Source organism: Amphibalanus amphitrite, unplaced genomic scaffold (genome assembly GCF_019059575.1).
Source record: "Amphibalanus amphitrite isolate SeventyFive unplaced genomic scaffold, NRLGWU_Aamphi_draft 000193F_arrow, whole genome shotgun sequence".
NCBI lineage: Eukaryota > Metazoa > Arthropoda > Thecostraca > Balanomorpha > Balanidae > Amphibalanus > Amphibalanus amphitrite.
The window spans coordinates 324806-349322 of record NW_024881688.1 but is presented as its reverse complement, the minus strand read 5'-3'; the positions used below and the strand labels follow the sequence as shown (position 1 = coordinate 349322).

At 54.9% G+C, this 24517-nt stretch overlaps 1 protein-coding gene across 1 annotated transcript in view; it reads left to right on the top strand.

Annotated features, from left to right (window-relative positions):
* LOC122384544 (chromatin modification-related protein eaf-1-like) overlaps positions 1-24517 on the top strand; it is a 78530-nt gene that overhangs the window by 38804 nt on the left and 15209 nt on the right. Inside the window, exon 3 of the mRNA XM_043372075.1 lies at positions 21372-21493. Within this exon, the coding sequence (XP_043228010.1) occupies positions 21372-21493 (122 nt within the window). The remainder of the gene's footprint in view (positions 1-21371; positions 21494-24517) is intronic.

The window sequence follows — 24517 nt, the reverse complement described above, 5'->3', positions numbered from 1 at the left end:
CCCCCAATCTCAATGATCTGTATCCGCCTATGATTTTTGAAAATGCATATTTTTAGGATCCATGTGAATTCCTGGTTCATTCTCTATCGATCGGCAAAAGTTGCGTTAAGATTGGTTCAGAAACCTGGCCGTGATAAACAGTCTAAAATATATCTGCAATTTGCCCGTTTTTACCCCCCTCTACCCCCCTATTGACATTTTTTAATTTTATTTTTTTTAGAAATGTAGATCTCGTTGAGCCAAATCGAATGCCGTTTGAATTTTGAAAATCGGCCGGTTAGATCTCGAGATATCAAGGGGGGTCGTAAACAGCCCCCCCTGCCACTAATATGGGGTAGCCAGGAGCCTGCCACTAATAGGGTTAAGGGCGAACTAGTTCATGCTTCAATGCTACTTTTGCACGACCGATTTTGGTCTAAACTTTTCTGAACTTATTGCGTATGAAGCTCTACCGTCAAGCATCGCCTTGAGATGTTCCACGAACATTTGCTGCTTTTCAGCGGCTAAGATGGATTCTCGTCGCACCTATAGTGTTACATGGGTGGCCTAACATCTGACTATTTCCCCGACAGTTTGATAACATACTGTATGACAAAGCACCTTCAAATAAAGGCATTACGTAACGATTACCGCTGAAATTGAAGTACCACACATCATTAATATTTATCTGGGGATACGTGCGCCATTTTATGTGGAGCGGTGACCTTGGCTGGTGCCGACGGCGGCACTTTTAGTCGAGGTGCCGGCCGTCTCAAGGTCTGCCCCGGGGGCGTGACCTCCTGACCCCGTTACCGACAACTCTGAGCAGGTCGGGGGACATTTTAAAACTGGTTCAGCACACCCAGGTAGACAGTGGGCAGCCGAGACAATATCTCCCAGCATCTAAAACGGGAGCGTCAACACTTGGATCTACTTAGGTCATATTTACGTTTAGTTTCTCTTCGATTGTCTGAGTTTAAAAGTGTCAGCGTTTACGAAATCACTTGACGTGGTGTCGACTTTCAAAATACCCAGTCGAGCGGCTCAATAAGCCGACGGTGGCGCTGCTTGATGACACAATCCGAATTCATCGTACCCGGCTCTGACCGGGACAGGCCCCACCGCGCACCTTGGAGTCGGACGGAATCACTTTGTCAACACGCCGCGGGGAGACGCCACGCCAGCTCTGATAGCCTAGCTGGGCAGCAGAGGGTGAGGCAGCGGCATATCGATACGGCCGGGTTCCCAGAGGTGTTGGTGTGTGTGCATACCGACGACTGCGGGAAATGTGAGAATATTCTGATACATGAGCTGCTCAGGGGTTTCTGGGTGTTCGAGTCTAGTTTGTTCATGATTCAGCATAGGTCAGTTTTCTGAGAAGTTTTACTCAAAAGTCAAAGTGTAAAATCTTTGGAATATTCCAAGCATTTTCAGCGTACCTTCTTGCATATGCAAAGAGCGAGCGAAAACTACCAGAACATGCTATTTTCCTTATTTCTGGTGACCGACTCCTAGCCAGTCATCAAATTCCTGTCGTCTCGCGGGCAGCAAGTCTGCTGTGAATCATGGACCTATCTGCCCGTGGTGTGTCTGTACATGATCGATCGACCAATGTCCACTGGTCTGGGGTCTACCGCCAATGGTCTGCCGACTCGCGGTCCGTCCCTTTGCGGTCTGCCGATCTTCCTGCCACGTGGCTGAAGCGGCTCGGCGGCGGCTCGGTGGCGGCTCGGCGGCGGCTCGGTGGCATGTCTCCAGGAAAGCCGCTGACCGAGCCGTTCAGCAGTAATCGGTCTGGCATCGCAGCGGCGCCGGTGGCGACCTCCTGGCGCCCCGGCGCCTCCCCGAGCCTCACCCGACCTCCCGACTTCCCGGCCTCCCCGGCACCCCGGCTCACCTCAGTCGCCGTAATGCCGGCCGCCGCACACTGGGCCGGTCGCCAGGTCTAGCACGACATGGGTAAAAAATCGAACTTTGTGGATGTGCAATGAAACCTATACCAATTTGTTCAAAAATGATTATACTACATTGCTGTGGTCTTTGTTTTCCAACACAATTGCTATTTCATGGCGAAAACTCAGCTTAAACACGAACTTCGGAATCGTTTGGACCGAACTCGTCCCCCGCACTCTTCGACGACGTATCTTTGATCCACGAAAACAATCACAATTTGAGGAGGAATTCCACATTTATATACATCAAACGATAGCTCCGGGTCTGCAGAACACACATAACCACATGAAAATGGCGAACTCTTACTTGGTTATGATGTATTGGCACCGCAAAGATTTAAAGACAAAAATATAATTTTACATAATTGATGTCACACACAAATAGACTTTTAAAAAAAGTACCGCAGAGTACCGCTTCGAAAATCTCGCTACATATCAATGATTCATTGCACTACAAGATCCAACAGTCATTTTTTGCGACTTTTTGCGACTTTTGATGTAGCTGCCAAACATCAACCCGCGCCGGACCGGTGCTCGGCGTCAAACGCGCCGGGCCGGGAGGTGTTGATTGAACACTCCCCTTCTAACTCGGCTCTTGGGGCACATAGCGACACGTAGTAAGTGGCATTCGAAAGAGCGCTCGAAATTCCAGATGGAGTAATCAGTCATTTCTAGGTCAGGTCAAATGTCACGTCACCAGAGGTTATCAAAGGTAAAATGTTGCATATATCAACATTTCTCGAAAATCGGCCCATACCTCGGGGACCAATAGAGCTACATCGTCGCGGCAAAGTGCATTCAATTGCTCTTTTAGCGGTCTTTCTGAAATAAACCCTCAGATTTGGCTCAACCCTCGCCCCTAGTGGTGTTTTTCCAGCCACGAACGTATATAAGGGGTCCGTTGGACCCCACCCCACCGCTTCGCCCCTGATCGAGCTAGAGCTTCGCGGAAAAGACGAGCGTGTTGCCCGTGACAAGAGGAAGCTGATGATACCCAATTGTAAGGTCCTAGGTCATCGGTTGACCTTCCAGGTCAGGTCAATAACCCAAAAGTCGGGAAAATCGGGACCTGTTAGAACGTCGTAAAGGGTGGCTGCTATGAGTTTTTTTGGGTGCTGATCACGAATATAATGTTATTTACGATCATAGATGATGTCTTCATACATTTAGGCCAGGTCGGGTCAGGTCAGGTCAGGTCAATCAGTAAGGGTTTGGCCGGGTATTTACAGTAGGTGGCAACCGCCTCTGACAGCTTTGTAACATGTTCGGAAGGCACCAAATCTACATAGTAAATGTTCAAATGGTTGCTAGATTCGAATTCAGCTCCAAAAACTACCCTAGAAACATGTAAAACTCGAAAAAGTGAACCAAGTTCATCAAAGGTCAGTGACCTTAACTGACCTTCTGGTGACCTTGACACCCACCCTAATGCATGGGAGCAGCATAATATCCCATGTTTGAACGCTTTAAACCAAGAAAAGACTGCAAACCCGCGGCTAATGCGAGCCGACATACGCTGAATCGCGATTCCGGCCAAACATGGTCTCGAAAGAAGGTCACAGATCAAAGATCATTAAGGTCAGGGTCATGAAATTTTCAGGTTAGCTGTAAAAGTAGTTATCGCGAGGGTACTGAAAGTTTCGTTGCGATCGGCCGCTTTTTACGCGAATTACTCGCGAAAAACCAAGGGTTCCGTTCGAAGATTCAGGCCCTGTCGCGCTAGAATGGCATATCGGCCCACTGTGCGCCGTGCACTGTTGAGTAAGCTGGCTGTGATGCACTATTGCGCGACATCGCTGACCTAAGCTGTTGAGAAGCTCAGCTGATGCGGCGAGGCTTCACTGCTTACACTACGGACTACGGCGCTTGTATGCTGTTGACCCTGACACTTTGCAGGCGAGGTCAGGCTGTATTTCGCAACTTTATAAACACTGGCAACTTTAATTTCATACATTAATTCATAACTAGTTTTTCTTGTGTGTTACCATAGTGACAAATAAGAGCTGCCTCCGTTTGCTTTGAAATATTTTTGCAATGGTGCGTAAAAATGTCCCAATACGTCTGCTGTGAATGTTCAGAAAGTCCCGCCCTCCGCCCCCCGGACCGATCGCCGGCTGATGACCATGCTCCACTGAACCAGGGCACCGCCTTTGACCGTGTTTTCCGCGACACCCACGGCCCTGCAGCAGCGGCGCAGTTCTGCTTCCCCCGTCTGACGGTCACGGGGGGTGCTCCCCCGTGCAGCGGCCTTTGGCGAGTGGTAATAACTGTAACTCGGAGACAGACAGCGGTTCGCGGAAGCTGTGAACGGTGTTATTACATAAACACAGTGCCGGGATCAGAGGATCGCCGACAGGCGCCGCACCGGTCGGCCGCTCACCGTATGTGGTGGCGACCGCCGCTGTGAGTTTGGTTTGTGGGCCGACTAAGTAGTGTCCCCTCTAGGACCTGGTCCCGCTGTGAGGACAGGGACGGTGTGGCTGGTTCGGCCCATTTGTCGCGGGACCAGTTTCTCCACCCCACGGCAGCGCCTAACGCGGCCTAAAAGGGAGCCACCGGCGCGGAGATGGAGGCTGTTAGGTACAGCTCACCACAGGGAGTCTAACGGCCACTGTGACGGGGAGGTCAGATGCATCTTTGGCTGAAACTCTCCGCCCGGCCTCTGCTCTGCCCCAATCGCGCGTAGACAGAGACCATAAAGTAAGCCTTTGGATGGAGTCACCACTTTCGCTATTGATACAAAACGTTGTGATAGATAATGTCTTGTTACTGATACTTATGACGTCTTCTTTGTATCGCTATGAATCGTTTTAATTCCAACTCCCTGAATGGTAATTATCCTATTCTTTGCTGCTGGTATGTCATCGCTTCTCAATCTGCGGAGCGAACCGCGCTCTTTCTATGGATAATTTCCGTCTCCAGCTGGCCCGATCGGTCTCCGGTGGCACGTGGCTCGCTCGGAACTCGGAAGCCCTGTCCTGTATCCGGCACCGACGCCGCCACAATGGAGATGTGACCTTCCGGCCGACCAGGCATCGCTTCCGCAACCCGCGAGCCCGGCGCAGATCTATTATCCCTTCCCTGCCGGGGCTCTCTCCATCTTTTGTGCCGGCGTTCGCACCTTGACGCTGACGGCGACGCAGGAGCGACGAAGGTCGCCCACTCCTGACGACGGTCATAGGCGCGCCCAGGGAGGACTGCTCCGACGGCGCTCAACATTCGCAATATCATCGTTTTTCTTCTATGGTGTCTCCTGACGCCTGTTTGTAAATCAGCAGCTGCGTTGAGGGTATCGTTACCAGCGGCGGATCCAGCGCCCCGCCAGGTGCGCGGCGCTGACTCCGCCCCTGACTCCGAGACGGCCGGGGCGGCGGCGGCGGCGGTGCGCCTCCTCAGATACCGCCGCGCCGCCTGCCGGGACAGGTGTGTGTGTGTGTGGTGCTGCGCTCGATCGGTGCTCACCTGTGAGCAGTGCTGAGCAGTGGGTCCACCGGTGACAGGTGTATCGTGTCCGGGTCAGTCGCTCTCCTCTCAGCGGGCCGCCGCCCCGCCGACGACACGCGCCCAGCCGGCCATCTGTTCCGACAGAGGAACGCACTCAGCCGGGCGCTGATTGAAGCTGATTGGCAGCCCCGGTACAGCACGAGCATCCGCCTGCCAGCGAGCGCGACCGATCGGCGGCGGCGGCGCGTGCCAGTGCTGTCCGCCGGCCCGCCGAGGCCGCACGGTGCGTCCCGCTCTGGCCCCCAACGCGCCATGTGAGGTGGCTGCAATGTGCCTCGTACCCGCCTCCAAGTCGAACGGCCTGCGGCTGCCGGTGCCGCCCGTCGCCAAGGGAAGCGGACGTCCGTCGCGGGGCGCTGGTCGTCTCCGACCCTATGTAGTGGTGAATGTGCGCTGTCTGGCCTGCCAGGACAAGTACCGCGTGTTGCTGGACAATGCCACCTCTAACCTGGTACGGTGCCGGGTGAACTTTGGCGGCTCGGGCGGCGGTCACAGCCGGCTGGTGGTGCCGACAGGAGCCGAGGAGCCGCGCTTCCCTTACAGAGCGCCGGCGCGCCGGCTGCCGCGCAGCTACAACAAGGTAGGACCAGAGAGACGACGTCTCTTCACTCTAAACGGAAACGCATCACTTCAAATGGTAACGCCCCATAAGCTTCGTAAGCTATAGCTTCGCCCCATGACCGAGCTGCACCATCCTCATCATATAATCCAAGTACCTTTATGATTCAAAGAACCCTAAACATGAATGAAGGATATAAGTTTAGTTGGACAAGTTACCCTGTAACTCGGGAACTGAGTTGAGGGGTAGGCTGCAGTGCTCCCGCAGTGCCCCAGTGTCTCGCTCAGACCACTGGAGGCTGGCGCGGTGCCAGAGCGGTCCGTCCGCCGGCTGCCCGCTTCCGACGTGTGCCGATGGCCCCCAGCTGTCGGCTGAGAGTGGGTACACCTGTGCTGCATCTCCACTAAGCAGCCGCATATTGGCTACGGGCAGGTCGACCCGGGATGGTCCAGCATACGCAGTGCTGCGGTCGGAGATCGAAGCGTTTCCTCGACATACGTAGAACAACAACTCTGACAAATTGCTATCGACATTCCTCTGATAAGAGATCGATAGCTCGATGGGCTGTCTGATTCACTACACTCTCGGTACGATGCAGCTCCTTGATAAGTCCCTCCCATACCTTGAGGTTGCCTTGAGGTATCGTAAACCGATACGAAAGCTCATTTGCAGTCAGCTCGCTGACGGAAGTGGAAGTTTTTGTCGTTTATGCGGCTTTCACGTCTGCGACTTCCGACACAGCTCCGCTGAATCGTGAGCGCTGTCTAAGCGCCGGCACACGGCGAACATTCGTCGCGACTTTTGCTAATGTCCACAAGGTTAGCGGACTGTGCAGTTTCCTGCCGGGCGCGGCGGACAGATCCTGTTCGAAGCGGTTCCAGCCGGGCGGTGTTACTGTGTTATTCGACCGTGCAGTCTCCTGTGTTGCCCCCCGCTGGGTTTGTGGAAGTCTCCAGGCGCTGATTCACGTCTTGTACGGGGACGCCGCGCCATGTATGTACTTGACGCCGGCCGAGCGCTAGGTTGTGGAACGGCTACGACAGTGGACCATTTTGACCTATATAATACGGTCTGATCATTCGTCGATCCATGGGTGTCTGTAGCAATGATCCTATTAGTCAGCCGTGGGGAGTGGAGTCACTGCGGGTCATAATGGTGTTAGCCGGCAGTCGTACGGCCTCATCGAGCCTCGCGCTTCCCTCCCCATTTGATTCGGCCCACCGAGGGACCGTTTTTTTTCAGCACGGCTGCTGCGCTGTGAGCTCTGGAGACCTATGACCTGTTCCTTCCCTCGCCGTGCCAGCCTGCCGGCACCGTTCTGTCCGGTATTGCGCCGCCAGCGCTGTCTCCGTACGGCACCTCACAGTAGGAGCCCCTTTCCAACAGTGCCGGGTCGCCGTGTGGTGCCACTGATTACTGACACATGCTGATTGTATTAATACCCGACACAACAGGGGCGGGTCTAATGAGTATTTCGTCAGCCAAGAAACTACATAGTTATTAGGTTAGCCGCATGAGGAACGATGTTGCTCCCGATTTACGCCTCGCCTGCTGCATTTGTACGGCATGCAGCTCACAATGAATTGATAATACCCTGAAAGAAATCGGAAGCGAGGCAACAAACAACTGCTCACTGCCCTTTGTCATTTGCATTATGCAATGCGGATTATTTGAAAGTGGCACTGACATCACGATATTCACGGTCTCGTCTGTTGTTTTATGCAGCCTGAGCAGCTGTATCACAACAGGCTGAATCAGCCCGCCCTGTTGAATGGCCGTGTATCAGTCTGTCGGTCCGCCGCCGGCGTGTTATCACCCTGATGTCATGCTCGATAGGTACGACGATCGATGCACTGATACTGTAGGGTGATGGCGTGTCCCCACACCGGAGAGACCTCCCTCGGGCCGCTATCGGTCACCCTATCGACGGCCTATCGGTCCAGAGACCGGGGCTCTGATGGCCGATCCGTCTGCCGTGACTGACAGACCGCCGCCTGACTGCCGGTCCCAGATAGGTCACCGCTCTGAGATCCCTCAGTCGTGACCCGGACAGTCTGACAGTCTGACAGCCGCCACTGACAGCCGGACCTGCCGGACAGACCCTCAGCGGACGCTCTGTCATCTCCGGCATCCTGTCAAACCTGCCAGTCTCGCAGGCCGGTCACGTTCTCTGCGTCCTTCGATCCGGAGCGGTACTGCGCCGTGCGGGCCTCCGATTGACGTCAGTGGACGGATACCGAACGGACCCGGGCGCTGTTTGAGAGGGTTTGGGTAAACCGGCTACATAGGGTGGTCGGCCGGACTGAGAGGCGGGCGCTGCTTTCAGTACTGGCCGTGACCTCGGGTCGGGTGTGTGGGCGGTTAGTGGCGAACTGCAGCCGGCGGCGGGCTCATCGTCGATCATGCACGCACTCCCACTCGAGTCTCTGGCAACACCTGCTGTCTTCGAAAGGTGTTGCCGGCAGCTGTGTTGGTCATAGGAGATCGTCCTGGCTGTATCCCACGTGCTTTAGTTAGATTCCACTGATCCGATCGGGTCAGTGTGAATGAAGTCTATTCCAGGCTTTTCAGTAAGTTCTTTCTCCTGACTCGAGTCCGGTGCACTCGCTGGTCCGACTCTCGTTGACTCGTCTGAACTCTGGACTCTCTGGGCGACTCGTATGCACACAATCTCTCCGACTCGACCTCTCATCAGCGACCGAGTCACGTCTCTACCGGCCGCGGGCGAGTCGGACAGGCAAACGGTCGACCCTGGAGCCTGATGGAGCGACTCCGTCGGACGCTAGTTCCGGTATGCCTACACCTGTTGACCACGACGACATTTTTCGCTTACTGCCCAGGTTGTCACGGTAGACGACCAAGGCCTGACGGTCGCGACGTGGTGAGTTGGCTTGAGCTAAACCGGCCAACCGTGGGTTACGGAGCGTGCTGGGGTTTTGATCTTATCGGATCAGGCGGCTCGGGGGATTTTAAGTGGAGCCACCTGGGTGGCATATTCCTGCAGCGTTTTCCTGAAATATGAGTGTCATTAAGTCTGTCATCGTCCTGTGTCGAGGATTTGACTGCCGCTTATTTTATGCAGATTGACATGACCGCAACGACTTCTGGTGGGTATCAGATGGCACCCGCAGGGGTTTGGATGAGGGATTTTGACTGAAAAAGGCACGATTACCGTTGTAGATAACATTTTTGCATCGGTTGATGAATGAAGGCTCGGTAGCAGGGTGCCTCTGCGCCTTGCGGTCACAGATCTTCAATTTTGCCGTGCTCTCGGTTGTATTTTACGATTTCCGGGATCGATAATTTTGAAGGCGATCAGCATTGCTGAATACATTAGGAATCGTCGTGCTTATCATTGAATACTGATGCGTACTGCATGGTGGACTTATGATGTCCTTCAGACTCACCCTGTTTATGGAAAAGCTGTGTATCTGTGTGAGTTATTGCCACCCGTGCCGGTCGCCGATTACGGAACGCGAACCGCGATGAAGTCATTTGTTTGGCGACGTACTGCCATCAAACATCTGCAACCATCGTGCCAGATTAGGCAAGACAGGTCTGTTTTCTTTGTCACGGATTCGTTTTTATCCTTGTTGACTGATAACGATGGGGAATATCTTTCTGTACAAGAACTATCTCTTACCACGAATCGACACTGCTTGATGATTGATTGTTTGAATGCTGAGAGATGCAATCACATAGCTACTCACTCGCATGGATACAATCAATTCTACATCATTGGCGTTTGTAGGACACGGTTGAAAAACTCTGGCGGAGTGTTTTGCGTTGGTGGATCGGCGGATGTTTTTGTTTCTCAGTATGTGTGTGTCGGCGAATGATGCCAGGTCGGGGCGGCGCGGCGGCCGCTCCCTCGCCGGCCGACCTCTGTTTATCATCCCACTCTGCTGGGTGACAGGGTCCCGTGGGACGGACTGCCGGCCCCGGAGACGGCGTGTCGCCAACGAGCTGCCCCGACCCGCACGTGATCCGTCGGTCCAGTGCAGTAGCCCGGGTCTGGTCCCTGGCCCGGTCTGAACCTGCTGTCGGTCGCCAGGATGGTCGGAATGGATCCCGTTTCGACTCAGTGCGAGATTTGTCGCTCAACCAATCCTCAGATGGGATTGGGAACAAATAACCTGTGAGCTAGCTTCGCCGTCCATGTCCCTGTGGTCAATCCGAATGCAGTCGAGACCCTAGTCACGCACATCAAACCCAGTGCAAGGATGCGTTTAAGCCGAACACTCCACCCCCGGTCTATCTGTCAGGGTAGGAGGCACAGGGGGCGTCAGTTCCAAGAACTGGGTGCGGCTGCAAACGGTCGTCTAATTCCTGGTACTTTGTCAACTTCCCTACTCCCCTCTGCCCTCGGCACCTCTGGCTCTCTGGGGACCTCGACACCAGCTGACCCATCGGTCACGTGCCGCGGTGTCTCTGACTGCCCGGCCGGTCCGTCTACCCCACCGAGGTCGCTGTGGGGATGATTGATGCTCAGACAGTGTCATTATGGCCTGGTCTCGGGGTCAGGACGCAGGTCGTGCCGCCGCCGCCGCGGTCCGGCGAAGGTCCGCCGCACGGGGCGTGATTGGCGTCCTCTCGATGACCGGTGTTGTGCCGATGGTGGCCGTTTAGCGCCGCGCCGTGTGTGGGGTAATGACAGGTCCAGATGGCCTGTTACCAGGCGGGGCGGAGACGGACTGGCCAGATGACGGTGTTTGATCTGTTCTAAACTGACAACCGGATGGTAGAGAACATGGTCCATCGCTGACTCTGCGGACAACACGGCCAGATTAAAAACTGATAATGTAAATAAATCACCGCGGCGCCGGGTAATGATGAATTGCGAGATGTGCCTTTGAATTGGAGTACAGTTTCCAGAATCGGTGGAATGCCTGCGTTTTTACTGTTCTGTTATCGGCGGGTGATGTATCTGAGGCGCCCCGGCTCGCTCTCGGTCGTCACCGAGGCGGGGCGTGTGGTTTTTGCCGGTGTCGGTCACCGGGTGTTTTCGCCAGATGCAGCTGTATCTGGTCGGCTGTGGGGGGTCCGGCCCCGGTCCGCTCTGACGACAGAGCACGCTAGTGGGCCGTGACAATACGGGGGCCGAGAGATGGATCTTTCTACGAGATACTACAGGGGTTTGAAGACTGGTGGCCGGATGAGAATCTTGCAGTACGCTACTGCTGCCTGTTACATCGGTGTAAGGAGTAAGGACGCTGAACATGTGGCTCGTGTTTCCCTCGCTGTTTAAAAGGCTCGCGTTTCTCGTCTGTCGCAGGTGAATGGCAATGTTTTGATCTGCCCTATTCAGCGGCTGGTTTACTCCCCGTCTCGGCTCACTTCACCTCATTCATTAGAGCTCGTTCTGATACCTGCTCCATAATGTGTGCTGTCAACACGTGTCGTATGAAACGTTTTGATGATGTTCATCGAACCGTGAAGGCGACTCGGTCTCGGTAACTAACGATAGCTCTGTTTAATGGCCGACCGAGCAGCAATAAATACAGGACGGCGCAGTTATACATGGGGTAACACCGCGGCGCCCTTGGAGTTGGCGTGCACCAGAGAACACCCACACGTCGCTGTCCGCAGCCTATCGGCTACGATTGGTCCTGTGACGTCATTAATGGTGGACAAGGGCGTTACGTCATGGAACCACCTGTGGTCGGCGATGTGTGACAAATTCGGTGGTCTAATGTGTCGTGACTGTTCTCCTGTCATCAGAATCGCAATGATGTCAGATTGACATGGTGGTTGGGGGTCATCGCTCCCTGCCTTTCTTTCTGTAAGTCAAGCTCGCGTGCATGGCTCGGCCTTCGCCGGTAAGGTCTACATGTGGTGATTTCATTGACAGTAAGTATACGGGCGGCTGCATTTTGCCACATTTTTGACAGAGCCGACCTACTTTGCCTGTCCTGTGCCTCCTGTAGACGACCCTGTCCTTGTCGGCCGGTGTCTGGCTCAGTCCGGCAGCGCCTTTCCTGTGGCGCCTGCCACCACCCGGCCCGGCCCTGGCCTGACCGTGGCCGGAAGGTGCCCTGGCCGGAAGGTAGTGGCGCCTTCCTCCGTCTCCCTCTGTTTGAGCTCCCGTCCGGCCTCGTCGGACTTCCATCCGGCGGACACACACCGCCGGGGCAGCTCTAACCGGATGTGGACGGCCGGTTGCCGGGTGGTGGACACGGCCCGGCCCATTTATCAGCTCTGTCTCTGGTGTGGTGTGCAGGTCGCGCTGTCGCTGGGTCGGACCGTACAGCCGCCGTGGCGCCGCGCCGGCCGGCGGAGAGGGCAGTGTCCGTCCTGAGTCACACGCTGACACGGTCCGGGCCGCGGTCCGTGGTCCCTGGGGACCAGCCGGGGGCGCGGTGGTATACGGACAGCACCAGAGCAGGTCGGTGCATACAGGGTGCCGCGGTACCCTCCGGGTAAACAGTCACATGACCGGCCGTCTTTGTCCGCTGTACTGCGGTCGGAGCAGCGCGGCCGACAGACAGGGCGGCGACGGCGGTCCACTGGGAGATGGTCCCAGAACTGACCCGCCGGGCTGGCCCCGAGGGACGTCCAGTGCTGAAAACAAGCTGAGTCCGCGATACGGGATTTCTCACTAACGGCCAACGGACTCGGAGCCTGCACCGGAACACGCAACGGCCGGCCGACGTCATAGTTTATCATATTAACACACCCAGTGCTATATACAATTTTCAAAATCTCGCCATGTATGGATATAAGACATGCGCTGTATGGCTCAGATTCAAGTGGATGACTGTGTTTGACCTTAAAGTGCTCGTGACCGATCGTCACGTATGCACGACTGAGTTGCATGTCAATTAGTCGGGCGCTCATTAGCCATTGAAGCGATGTGCTACCGTTCGGGTTTACTGCTGAGTTGCAGTCACAGCTTCCTGCTTCTGAGGGCCTTGGCGCTCTCTCTGCCTCTCTGCCGTCTGCAAGGTAGCTGAGTGGAGAGTCGGCTGGAGAGACTGTCGGCCCGGTGTGCGCCGTGGGTGTGGGGTGGGCGGACAGAGGGCGGACAGGGGCGCCGCACCTCCGAGTAACACGCTGCCGCCGCCGACAGAAGGCACCGCGGCGCCGGCCAGGGTTAACGCGGTGGGGGAGACTTATCACTCCCTCCGCCCCTGACGGGAGACGGAGAGAAGAATAGAAAGAAGGAATGGAGGTGAAGGAGAAAGATATGGGAGCGAGGATGGATGTAAACGTTTTGTAGGTTTTTGAAAGCTAAATTCAGGACAGAGAATGAAATAATTTTAAAACTCGTGGGTGTGACACCATTCGGCTGTCCACCCGACTGCGTGCGATGCTAACCAGACGGGCGGAAATGGTGAATGGTCTGTCGGAAATGGCTGCTCTTCTCGGCCCAGCTGGACCACTCCAAGGTGCTGGCCGGCCCACCAGAGGCTCCGGAGACTGACCACCGGACGGAGACAGACGCAGCGGCGGCTGGCCCGGCCGATTTGGGTCATGTGGCCGGCCTGCCGCGTGACGTCAGCACAGGGTGCGCTGTGACACCCGCCACGGACGGCGCAGGGACCACTATTTATGGGACCGACTGTGTCAGCGGGCAGTGTCTCAACTGAGAGAGATGAGTCAGCCTCTCGGACGACATTTGGAGGGTTTGGGGTAGGCAGAGGTCTAATACCGTAATCCACAGCCTGATCTTCCTAGCTGATCAGGGCTCGGGCTATTTGGCAAGGTGGCTGACCCTGAGATGGTAGCGTCCAGTACTCGGCTCGGATAGACGGGATGATCGCAGCCCTTCTCAGGGTGGAGCTCCAGACGATGTCGGTGACAGGAGACCTGTCGACGGCTGTCACCCCACAACAGTGACTTTGACGGCTCAAGGCTGTGCCTAGCCATTCTAACGTCTTGACCCGTCTTGGGTCGTTCTCGCCTCTCCCGGCCCATCCTCACATCATCCTCCCGCGATGAACACATGTCGGCACGCATATCCGCTCCACGCACACTACGTGACCTGCGACACTACGTGACCACGTGTCGGTCCGGCCCACAGCTGCGTCCGCTTTGTGTTCAGCTCCTCTGATATCAGCACATCGGTATCCGCCTCCAAACCACATCCTGTGAGCTCTCTCTCTCTCTCTCTCTCTCTCTCTCTCTCTCTCTCTCTCTCTCTCTCTCTCTCTCTCTCGCGCGCGCGCGCGCGCGCGCGCGCGCTCTTCTCCGGTCAGTCCCCCGACCCGGTTCGATTTCCTATCGAAGGGCGTTGCTGATGTCGACTGTCGCTGGACAGGTGGACATGACCCACCATCTTATTCTAAGGAGAACGAACTGTCTGCGGTGGTCATCGCTGCTCTCAATCGTAAGCTATAGCTTGACCACCCAATGATGAGAAAGCAGGAACAGGCCAGACAGGAGATCCTCGCCGCTTCGTTTTAGCGTCTCGCTAGATCAGATTGTACTTTCTGCATCTGTCTTCTTCCATCTGGTCGTGCCCTGCGAGACGTGACTCTCTACCAACTGCCTCCCGGCCTCCCCGCCAGGGGAGCGTTCTCGGCTGGACCAGCTGCCTTCCTTCCCGGCAGCAGATTGCCCTCGGAGGCGGCCCCGCGCGGTCTGCCGGCGCGTTACCAAGCTCGCCCTCTGTGACGTCAATCCAACTGCCCGGCACTTTTGTCACGGCTGAAGTCCGCGCCCCGTCCCTGTCCTCTGTGATGCTGATACTGCCGGTCAGGTCCGGATTGTACCGGTCTCAACACAACTCCCTGCAGTGACGGCCGGCAACGGTCTGCGACTGGTCCCTGACTGATGACCGTGCTGTCCCGCTATAACGACCGTCCTCGCCCTCGCTCGTCCCCGCCCCCGCCCCCCGCCCCCGCCCCGGCCGGAGACGGACTGTCTGCCTCCTCAGCTCATCAGCTGACCTATTGGTGCCACTGGGCCATGACCGGCTGGGCTATGCGCCCGTGGGAGCACCTCCGTGGGAGGCTATCTCACACCGGCATACTTTGTGAGCGCGGCTTTCTCTGATAGCATCAGCTGCTTTCGGCTGTATTAGTGGAGGACAGAGATGCGCATTTGGTGGAATTGATGGGACGTTTTGGGGACGAGATGCGCGCGCGCTTTGTTGTGGGCCGCAGTTGTAAGAGCGTTTTGTTATTCGTGTGGAGGGCCGCTCTTGCTGAATGGTGATGGGCTTGTCAAGAGCTCTAACATCTGTGTTTGAAGAGCCTGACGTGGGTTTTCCGGGTCGATTTGCGTACGGTGTGGAGCGTTTCATTTATGCCATGGGACGTCCCAAGGACGGTTCTCAGTAGTTTGCTGTCCATTCCACATGCCAAGTGAATTTGTATTCCTAACTGGTATGTCTGCGGCCTTAGTTTTGGAAGTTCCCATCTTTCTATGTATCCCCAACACGAAGGCAGGTGAAAAGCAGTTTTAATATATTTAAACGTAGTTCAACATGTTTGGGCTGTAATGATGGATTCAGCTGTCGCGTATGTGACTCGATTCACTTCGGTCTCGGAGTTTCAGTAGTTGTGCTATTTTATTCGCATTTTGACTCATGAGTGACGTTTGAGTGATGAGTGCGTTTGACGCACGATCTTTGCTGACGACCTCTTGAGTCCAACATTAACGACGAACTGCTTTTGGTTCGGCGCGGCTCTGGGGCACCGGCAAGGGTCTCTCAGCAGACCTTTACCGGTAGGTTAGTACGGAAAAACTCGCTCAATAAATCTAATAATTTTATTTGCATAGGAAAGTTGACGGTATTACTAATGTCAGATTTCTTTGCATTTTTAGTAAAAGCTACCGCCGAAGTGAACTCCAACTCATGATCAATTTCTTTTTTAATATCACTGGTCTATAATCAATCACATTTGGACTGGCCGCTGCCCGCATTGGGCATTTCAGGTCACCGCTAATCGCAGGATGACGCACTCAGTATCTGGTGACGTCCGGAATGGCCCTGCCTGTCTCGAGCTCACTCCTAGTTTGTATCGCTCGGCAGACGGCTGGCTTCTTGGTCAGCTGCTGGGTCGCCATCGGGGTCAGGATGACGCGGCTGACGGCAGAAATGATGAGTCTGGCGGCTGTGATGACGCTGCTGACGTTGATGACGTCGCCGTCAGTCTCTGGTTTCCGTCGATCGTCCCCTATCGCTGTGCGTATGCGGCGGTAACCGGGCGCGGGCGGTCCATCGGTGACCTCGCGCTGTCTCGCTCTGATGTAAGTTTACAGATGTGTCCCGGCGGGCTGACGTTAGGCCCCGCCCCGGTCCGGCACCGGGTAAACACGAGTGACGCTCCGCCGGCCGGCCGGTCGGCTCAAATCTCCGCGAGACTCGCGGCACCCATTCAGTGCGACACTGGCGGTGGCTGCGCCCGCCGGTCGGTCAGTTCTTCCGTTCGTCAGTCAGTCAGTCGGTCGGTTCGTCAGTCGGTCGGTCGCAGGTCCGCAGGACGGATTCCTCAGTGCCCAGCGTTCCAGTGCTGTGTCCCCGCACCGCCACCGGAGTCGCATCGCCGCTGTCACCGCGCGCACAGGACATCATGCTGCTGCTCAAAGCCATCTTCGGCCCGGTGAGGCGAGATGTGTGGCGGGGAGCTTCTCCCCTCCCCTAAATCGTCCCCTCTTGGACGGAGTTCTTGCAGTGCCCGGGCCGCTGTCCTCTCGCTGGCTCCCGGTCGTCCTGGCAATGTTGACGGGCGATGTCCTGGGTCTCGCCGGAATTATCGAATCGATGAACCTGTCACGGTGAAATATGTAATTACACTAGCATTAATGTGACTACAGCAAGGGCGGGGCGGCCGCGAGCTGAACACGTTGTTCGTTATCTGGGATATCGTGCTCGGCGAAGCTAATGCGCTTTATAATAGCCCAATTTATCATCATCTGAATAAGCTTCAAGAACAAATGCTCCTAGAACGTAACGGTTCAAATTAGAAATATTCGATTTAGTATAAATCTGAATTAATTAAGGGCATACAAGAGTGTTTCACTAGTCAATTAATCAGTTTTAAGAATGTTGCCTACGCAAGCTCTCCGAATTGATGAGCTATTGTTGGCTACCAACATCATCGATTGGATTATCTGATTAGGTGTCATTAAAGTCAATAGCACAAGTCATATGCGTCCTTTGTGAGCTTTCAGCCGAACTATATAAGAATAAGAATGTGTTTAATAATCCTGTTATATGATAATGTGATTTTTTTGTAAAGCTAGTGTAAGACGGACAAATGTCAAAAGGGCCGATGGGTAAACGGTTTTATCTTCTCCATTGAATGAACACATCAATTAAAGCCAAGGTTTCTGAATCATAGTATATTTGGAAATCACCGATCATCATTTCTACAGCATTATGAGCCACGTGTATGTACCTACCTTCCCGGCAGCGCCCGCCCCGGTCGGTGCCTGTACCGCGGTCGGTCGGTCGGACGGGTTTCGGTGAACCGATGGCGGCGGGTCTGGTCGGTTCCAGGAACCGGGTGGCTCTGCAGTGCCGCTGAAATTGAAACTGAAACTGTCCCTCCGGAGAGCGCCGCTTAGCTGGACGCTGGTGGCGCGATAGGATATATGCTGATGCGTCAAAGGCTGACTCTGTTTTACTTGTATTAAAGTGACCATCCCACCTTAACATTAGTTTTGAGTTGAGATAGCCAAATTGGTGGCCATGGCCTGAAAATACCGGTTTGGGCACTCACAACATCGAAAAATGCTTTAATTCGGAGATATAGAATTTCAAACTTGCAGTTTTCGGATTCTAAGGGGCTAATGCATTGGTGTGCCCCCTTAGAATTTGTGACGTCAGCGGAGATCTAACGATTTTTAAATCTTTTACTAAAACGTTTGGTAGCACGCGGTGGTATATGCTGCTTTGCGCGCAACAAATGCCGCACTTTCAAATAAAGTCGCTAGGAACAGCGGAGATCCCAAAAAGTAAACATTAGTAAAAGTCTAATATCTTGAAAACCGGTGAATATTTTTCGATGAAATTTGGTAGATATTCGTTTTCGCTCTTTCTGAACCGAGCGACATCACTTTCATGCCAATTCATTAACATTTTTGAAGGTGGGAGGGTCCCTTTAACCTGTCAAATCATTTTTGTATTGTGATAAAATCCAGCACCGCATGGAACTGGTTTTGAATCCAGACATGAGAGATTTAACTGCGCGTTGGCATTTGTCTGGTCGATGTTTATACTGGGATTTGAATTTGCAGTGCACGGGTGCTAATGTTTGTTTTTGAAAATTTGAATGTCGACGAGTGACATCTTGACACTAGTTAATAACGGCCTGGCTGTGAAAATAATCACCGATGGTTGGACAAACCATAATCTATTTTTTGTGAATTTCAGTTTTATCGAAGCGGTTTGTCAGAGATTGTGAACAATGAAATAATAGATCCATAAAACAGATTTTGCTACTTCAAAGCGCTTTTGATTTTGTGCGCAATAATGAAAAGATACCTTGTTTCTCTTCTCTATTCTTTTTGAGAATGGCCGGCAGAAACTCGGTGGTTTTCGCACTCTTTACGCATTATCTCCACCTTAGTTCACACATTAATCACGGATCGCGCTGAAATCAAACAGCGAAAATATGACACCAAACCCTTGCATAAAAATCACCCGCTCGGGATTGCTCACATTCTTTATATAATGATGTATATTGCAGTTGCACCCATTGTATAACGGCGCCGCTCGGGTGTCTGTGTATTGTTGGCAGCCAGCGTGTCCTGCACTGGGCCGGTTGTGTATATCATTTCTCCCCACCGGCGGGGGTGTCGGTGGGGTGTCCGACTCTGGTCGGCACCAACCCGTGTCCGCCGGTCACGTTCACGGGGCGGTCACATGGGGGCCGTGTTTACTGTAGTGACCGTCACCGGACTCCAGTGGGCGGCTGTGCCCACCGCCGGGGGTACTGCACTGCTGGGTTTACTCAGGGCCAAAACAGGAGTCAGGGGATGGGTAACGCCCTCCCGGCCAGCTGCCACCCGCACTTGCGACACCTTCCTGCGTCGTGTGCTGACATGACTGACGAATGACGATGTTACAAAACCACGGAGGGTCAACATTAGGGTAGATTGTTTGGATTAGGTCAGCGATTTTATCTCATAACGACTAACTGCTTTGGATGTCCACTTCCTTGAGATAAAACCAATCATGGAATGTAAAGTTAACGGATTGTTTTATAAACAAAACATGTTTCTTTTTGCTTCGTATGCCAAAATATTACCATTTCCATGGGGAGGTCGTAACCATGAACTGCCTGTAATTTTCGAAGCACCGTGCTACTGCGCAGTCGATTCGTCCCCAGCCGCTCGTCTGTTTACCAGTTCCTACTCTTTGCAAGGCCAGCGCGGTCCGACCACCACTATGTACCGTGTTACTGCCATCTGGTCAGTGTTGGGCTCAGTCAGGTGGTGTAGTAGTGTGAGGATGGCTGAGTCCACGTGAGCGCTATCCACGCTCCCTGTGCAGTGGCCGGTGCTCCCTGGGAACTTTCCGTCCAGGCCGGCCGCGGGGACGGAGCGGCCCCAGGACTCGGCCCCGCAATGATCCCGGGGGACCGGGACGGTCGGTGTGTTTAGTCGCACACCATGCGTCAGTGCGCAAATATGCTGTTCGGTTTGAATGGCGAAGGTCACATGGCTATAAGTGTCAACGGTCGCGGGGTCATACATTGGCAGGGTACGGCACTGAATAGGGTCAGGTCAGACGTGTCTCCCAAATCACTTAACATTCGCCGTGGCACCTGATCTGGCTTGGTTCATATAGTCTCCCACACGTGTGATGAATGTCCTTTATTGACAAGTCACTAATGATGTAAATAAAATAGTGTCTGGTTAGTGTCTATCATGAGCAGGTGTTCTCTTTGACCTTTTGTACAATATGTGGATAATTACGCCGATGGACTCCATGGTCATGAAGTCTGGAGCTTATCTTCTTATTAAAACAAAGTTCACCTGCAGGTCTCACTGCGTAAATTAAAATATCATCCAGCCCTTGGCCTACATATGGCAGATAACTAAATATCACGCATTCATTCGACATTGGAAATATCAGATAACGTCAGCGTGGGCTCTGGCGGGTGAAAAGTAGGACGTATAATCTTGCAGAACCATGCACCATGACTGGCTTTTGGCGCCTGTCGGTCGAGCGTTCAATCCTCGCCAGTGCGCTTCTGCGAAGGGAAGTCCAGCGACTTGGCGACGTCTGTTTAAGCCGTTGAGTGCTGTTTGAGTGGAAAAACCATCAGTGAGACGTCTGGAGGTCTAGAGGTCATTATGTCCTCGCCTTGGTCTTCGCCTGCCTGGTGAATGGAAAGGGCCTGAATCGGCCACCGCCGGCTCCTGGGTGTGACCTTTGGCCAGTGATGGTGACTGGCCAAACCATGTGGTTCTGTTCGAACCATGTGGCTTTACACAGACCGGATGGTGGGCTGGTGGGAACTGCTTGTCCTTCACAGGGGGGTCATAGCCGATGCGTCGGACGGGCACAGGTCGCACCGGAACCTAGTCACTTCCGGCGGCCACCCCGTCGTGACGTTTTGACAGTTGTGACGACCGCCACAGAACAATAACGCTCAGACGAGCACCAGCCCCCGCCGCTGAAGGTCTCCTGGCGGCCACATGGTCTGCCCATTTCCGCTCCCTTCGTTATCCTCCCACTCCAGTCCTGGTCGGTCGAATCCTGAACTCGGCTCATCACCGATCTTTCCGGATACATTCCTCTCTGACGCCGGACTGTCCCCCGGGACAGTCACGGTGGGAGTGACCCGACCCGGCGGGGACATCTCAGTGCACGAGTCCCCCGCCCACGGGCCACGCGGAGTCCAGCAGGGCCGGGCTGTGGTAGAGCTAGCTGTCTAGTGTGTGTCCCATGGGAGGTCACGTGTAGTCCTAGTCGTGCGTTACCAAGGAAGATGATGTGTGTGGTGATCTCGGTAGAATTAACATTTTTAGACGAGTAAAAATTGATGATCAAGTTTTCTTCTTATAGCTAGTTGTCCGTGCCTGTAAAAGATACAGCTATGTGTGTAGTCACAGTGTAGCAGTATTTGCAGAAGTTTTTCTTTTTCGGAGCCCCTACATATGACGTGTCCCGTCGACAATCACAGTACAAGTATGTAGATGTAGGCAGTTTATCAACTTAACGAGACGAAAGCTTGACAGTTGCTTCATATTCATTTCATCACTATTGCGTACATTCATTGTGATTACGATATAACAATGCGACTCTACATTAAGTGCGATTATCATTTCGTTATGCTGTCGAGTTCCCAATGGTCATTTCATTGCCTAGCTTTGTTCGTAGCGTGTCGTGTCTCTGGTAACCTCTGTGCCCTTCCGTGACCCCATCTGACCCCTGCCGGTGACCCCGTCTGACCTGTGCCGCCGGCTGTTTACAGACCTATGGCCGGGAGCGGGACGGCAGGAGCAGCACAGAGTCGCCGCCCGCCTCGTCACCAAAGTCGCCCCCGCGCCGGACGGCCAACGCCCGGCCCGCCAACAAGAGCGCGCTCATACCCAAGTGAGTGGCCGCCGCCCCCACCCCGTGTGGCTGTGTATACGGTAAAACATGACCCGATGATGGGACACGGTCCAGTGAGTGCTGACAACGCTCCGTCTCCGCGGCTCAGACCGCGCCTTTCTGACGATCTGTCAAATAGTCACCATGCATGAACGATCCCAGATGGCTGTCATCATCATTCGCTCACACGCTTGTTATCTTTGGGAGGTTTACCGACTTCTTCATTCAGCGCTGTGTATAATTAGACACCGTAACTGTGCGTCCCGTCCCGTCCTCTGCGTCTGTGCGCTGTTTTGAGACGCAGCGCGGCCGTCCTCCTCGCCCTGCGTGCTGTGAGATACGTGACGCTGAGTGGCTGCTGATGCCTTCCTGTGTCTCGCTGATGGCTTCCGCGTTGGCGACGGGTCCCGGCGGCCGGGACGGAGCTGCACGAGCCGTCCGAGGTCAGCCGCTTCATTTCACCGCTCGAATATGGCAGGTTGATGTCACCTGTTGTTCCGTACCGTGCCCTGACGGACCGGTCGAGAATCGAATGTTGTCGGCATCATTGAAGGCGGCTGGCCGGACAGCTGACGTTAGTGACGGCTGGAGGAGCTGTCATGGGCCGTACAGGGACGCGCTGTGACCCGTGACGGCCAGTGACAGGTCGTGACAGGCGGCGACGGGTGGTGTCACGCCGCGGCGGGCTTTGTACTGAACCAGAGGTCTGCGCCGGATACACGGTCTGTTGTAGAGCACAGCTGGCTGCACTGGCTGCAGCGGCTCGAGTTGTTTGTCCAGCCGGATGGAGACGACCGTCTCGGCCGGTGACTGCACAAGGTCAAGTTTGCCAGTCCCTCGCAGATAGGGAGGTCTGTGTGCCGACCGTGGCTGAGTGGACTATCCCGGGCTCCTCCCGCCATCTTCTCCTTCTTCTGAACTGACATGAACGTGAACAGCTGTCCTGAGCGGTCCTCAGGAGTCGGGGCTCCTGAGGTCACACTGAGCACTCTGACCTCGGGGTGGCTGGCGGTCACACGGGACACCGCAGCGCGGCTGTAGCGGTCAGACGGAGCGCTGTGACCCGTTCCGGTTCCGATAGTACCGGTATGTGCAGCCGGCGGCGCGGCGGTACGACGCAATAGCCGCCGGCTGGCAGGCCACTGATCGGGGGCGGTGCCGCGTCGAGCCCCCGCATGGTAAACAGAACCGAGCGGCGCCGCCGACGGACCGGCCGGCTGACCGCAGTAGGGTGGGTCACGCCACTCTTACTTTCAATGCAGTGCAGCGGCGCCGGGCGGGGCTGATCAGCCTGTCAGAGGCCCCGACCGGGAGGGCCAGGGACCGGAACAGAGTGATCGGCATCTTCTGAGAGATGTTCGTGGATGGATGTGAGCTATGGACAGTAGGATGTTTTTATGAATCGTACCTATCGCTCTTTCATCATGCTTGTTTTCATCTGTGATTCAAGTGGCTCTCCAATCTATCACATTACTATCACATGGGCTTTGCTTAAAGATGTGCGGCGGCCTTATCTCAGACGGGAGCTGCGGCACTTCATGGAGGGTCTGAGGTCACCTCTTGGTCGTGCAGTGTCCCCAATACCAACCCTGTATACATGTACTGGCGGTTCCCGTGCCGATCCCGGCTGTACCCTCGGCGGCCCCGGCAGTAAACAGGGCCTGCAGGAGAACTCGTGACGGCTGACTCACCACTCGGTCGGTCGCCTGATCGGCCACACTGCCCACAGATCGGTACACAAACCGGTCACCTGATCGGCCACACTGCCTACAGATCGGTACACAAACGACTTACAAGACGCGACGGTGCTGAGGCCTAGTGTCTTCGGCTGTGCAGATGCAGCCAGAGGATCGCAAAAAGGCAGCACAAAGAGCATAAAGCACAATCGTTAGTGTTTGTGCATCGCACGTCCTCGAAGAGCCATGTGAAGAACAGCGTTGTGTTTAGCGCTGTGTTTTAGACGTCAGATGCGTTTGACGCTTCTCAAGTTCGTCGGCCTGCCGCCTGCATAGATCATTACCTACTTTTCTTCGAACTTCAGCTGCTCAAAATGTTGTACTCTGCCATCCGGTCCCGGCACTCTGCGGCCGCTGTGCCGCAGTGTCGAGCGCAGGGCCTGCAGTGTGTCAGCCCCCGCACTGCGCCGGCTGAGTGGATGGACCGACACGCCAGTTAGTCACACTGTTGACAGTTTGAGCGGGCGGTACAGCCGCAGAGGGGTCGTCAGCCGCCGCCGGCCTTCAGCTGATCGGCGTTGGACGGTTCCGCGCCTGTGACGCACTCATCGGCCCGGCTCCATCACGCGGTTACGTATCGCCTCAGCGTGATGGTTTCCCTCCACTGCACACTCCGACCCCGGCCGTACCCGCGTGGACATCGCCTCTTCGTACTTGACCACGCTTGTCCCCACGTGGATCACGTCTATCCTCGAGAAGATCACGGTTTCCCCGCATGGACCACGCCTGTCCTGGCCTGTCCTAACGTGGATCACGCCTTGCCTTCGGGTTTACCACGCCTGTTCTCACGTGTATCACGTCTATCCTCGTGTGGGCCGCGCCCGACCCGGCGCCGATTCAGGTGTCTGTTATGACGGGTCGGTCGGCTGTGACGGCTCTGTTGATCTTCATACAACCACAGCTCTCCTCTTTACATTGTTATGTCTACACTGTGAGGCCCCAGGAGAGATAGATCAAGGCTGACTCTCGAGAACATTATGGTAGTTAGCCTAGGTCCGGCGCTCCCGCTTATGTCTGAGTTATTCGTCGTAGACGCTTTGTGGTTCGCCCTCGAGGCTTTGTGGGTCCAGCCCAACCTTACCTACTTCACCTGGTGAATGCTGCAGATGCAGGTAATGATAGTTGAATCTGCCAAGCCTTAGGGATTGTGTCGCTCCTGTCAGTGTCTGGACTGTAGTGCTCCGAGTGGTCTCCGTTTGACAGAGCCGGACCCGACCTACCTGACCCGCGACCTGCCCTACCCTCCCGTCCCGTCGTGGTCCGACCTGCACTGCCCTGCTGCCGACCC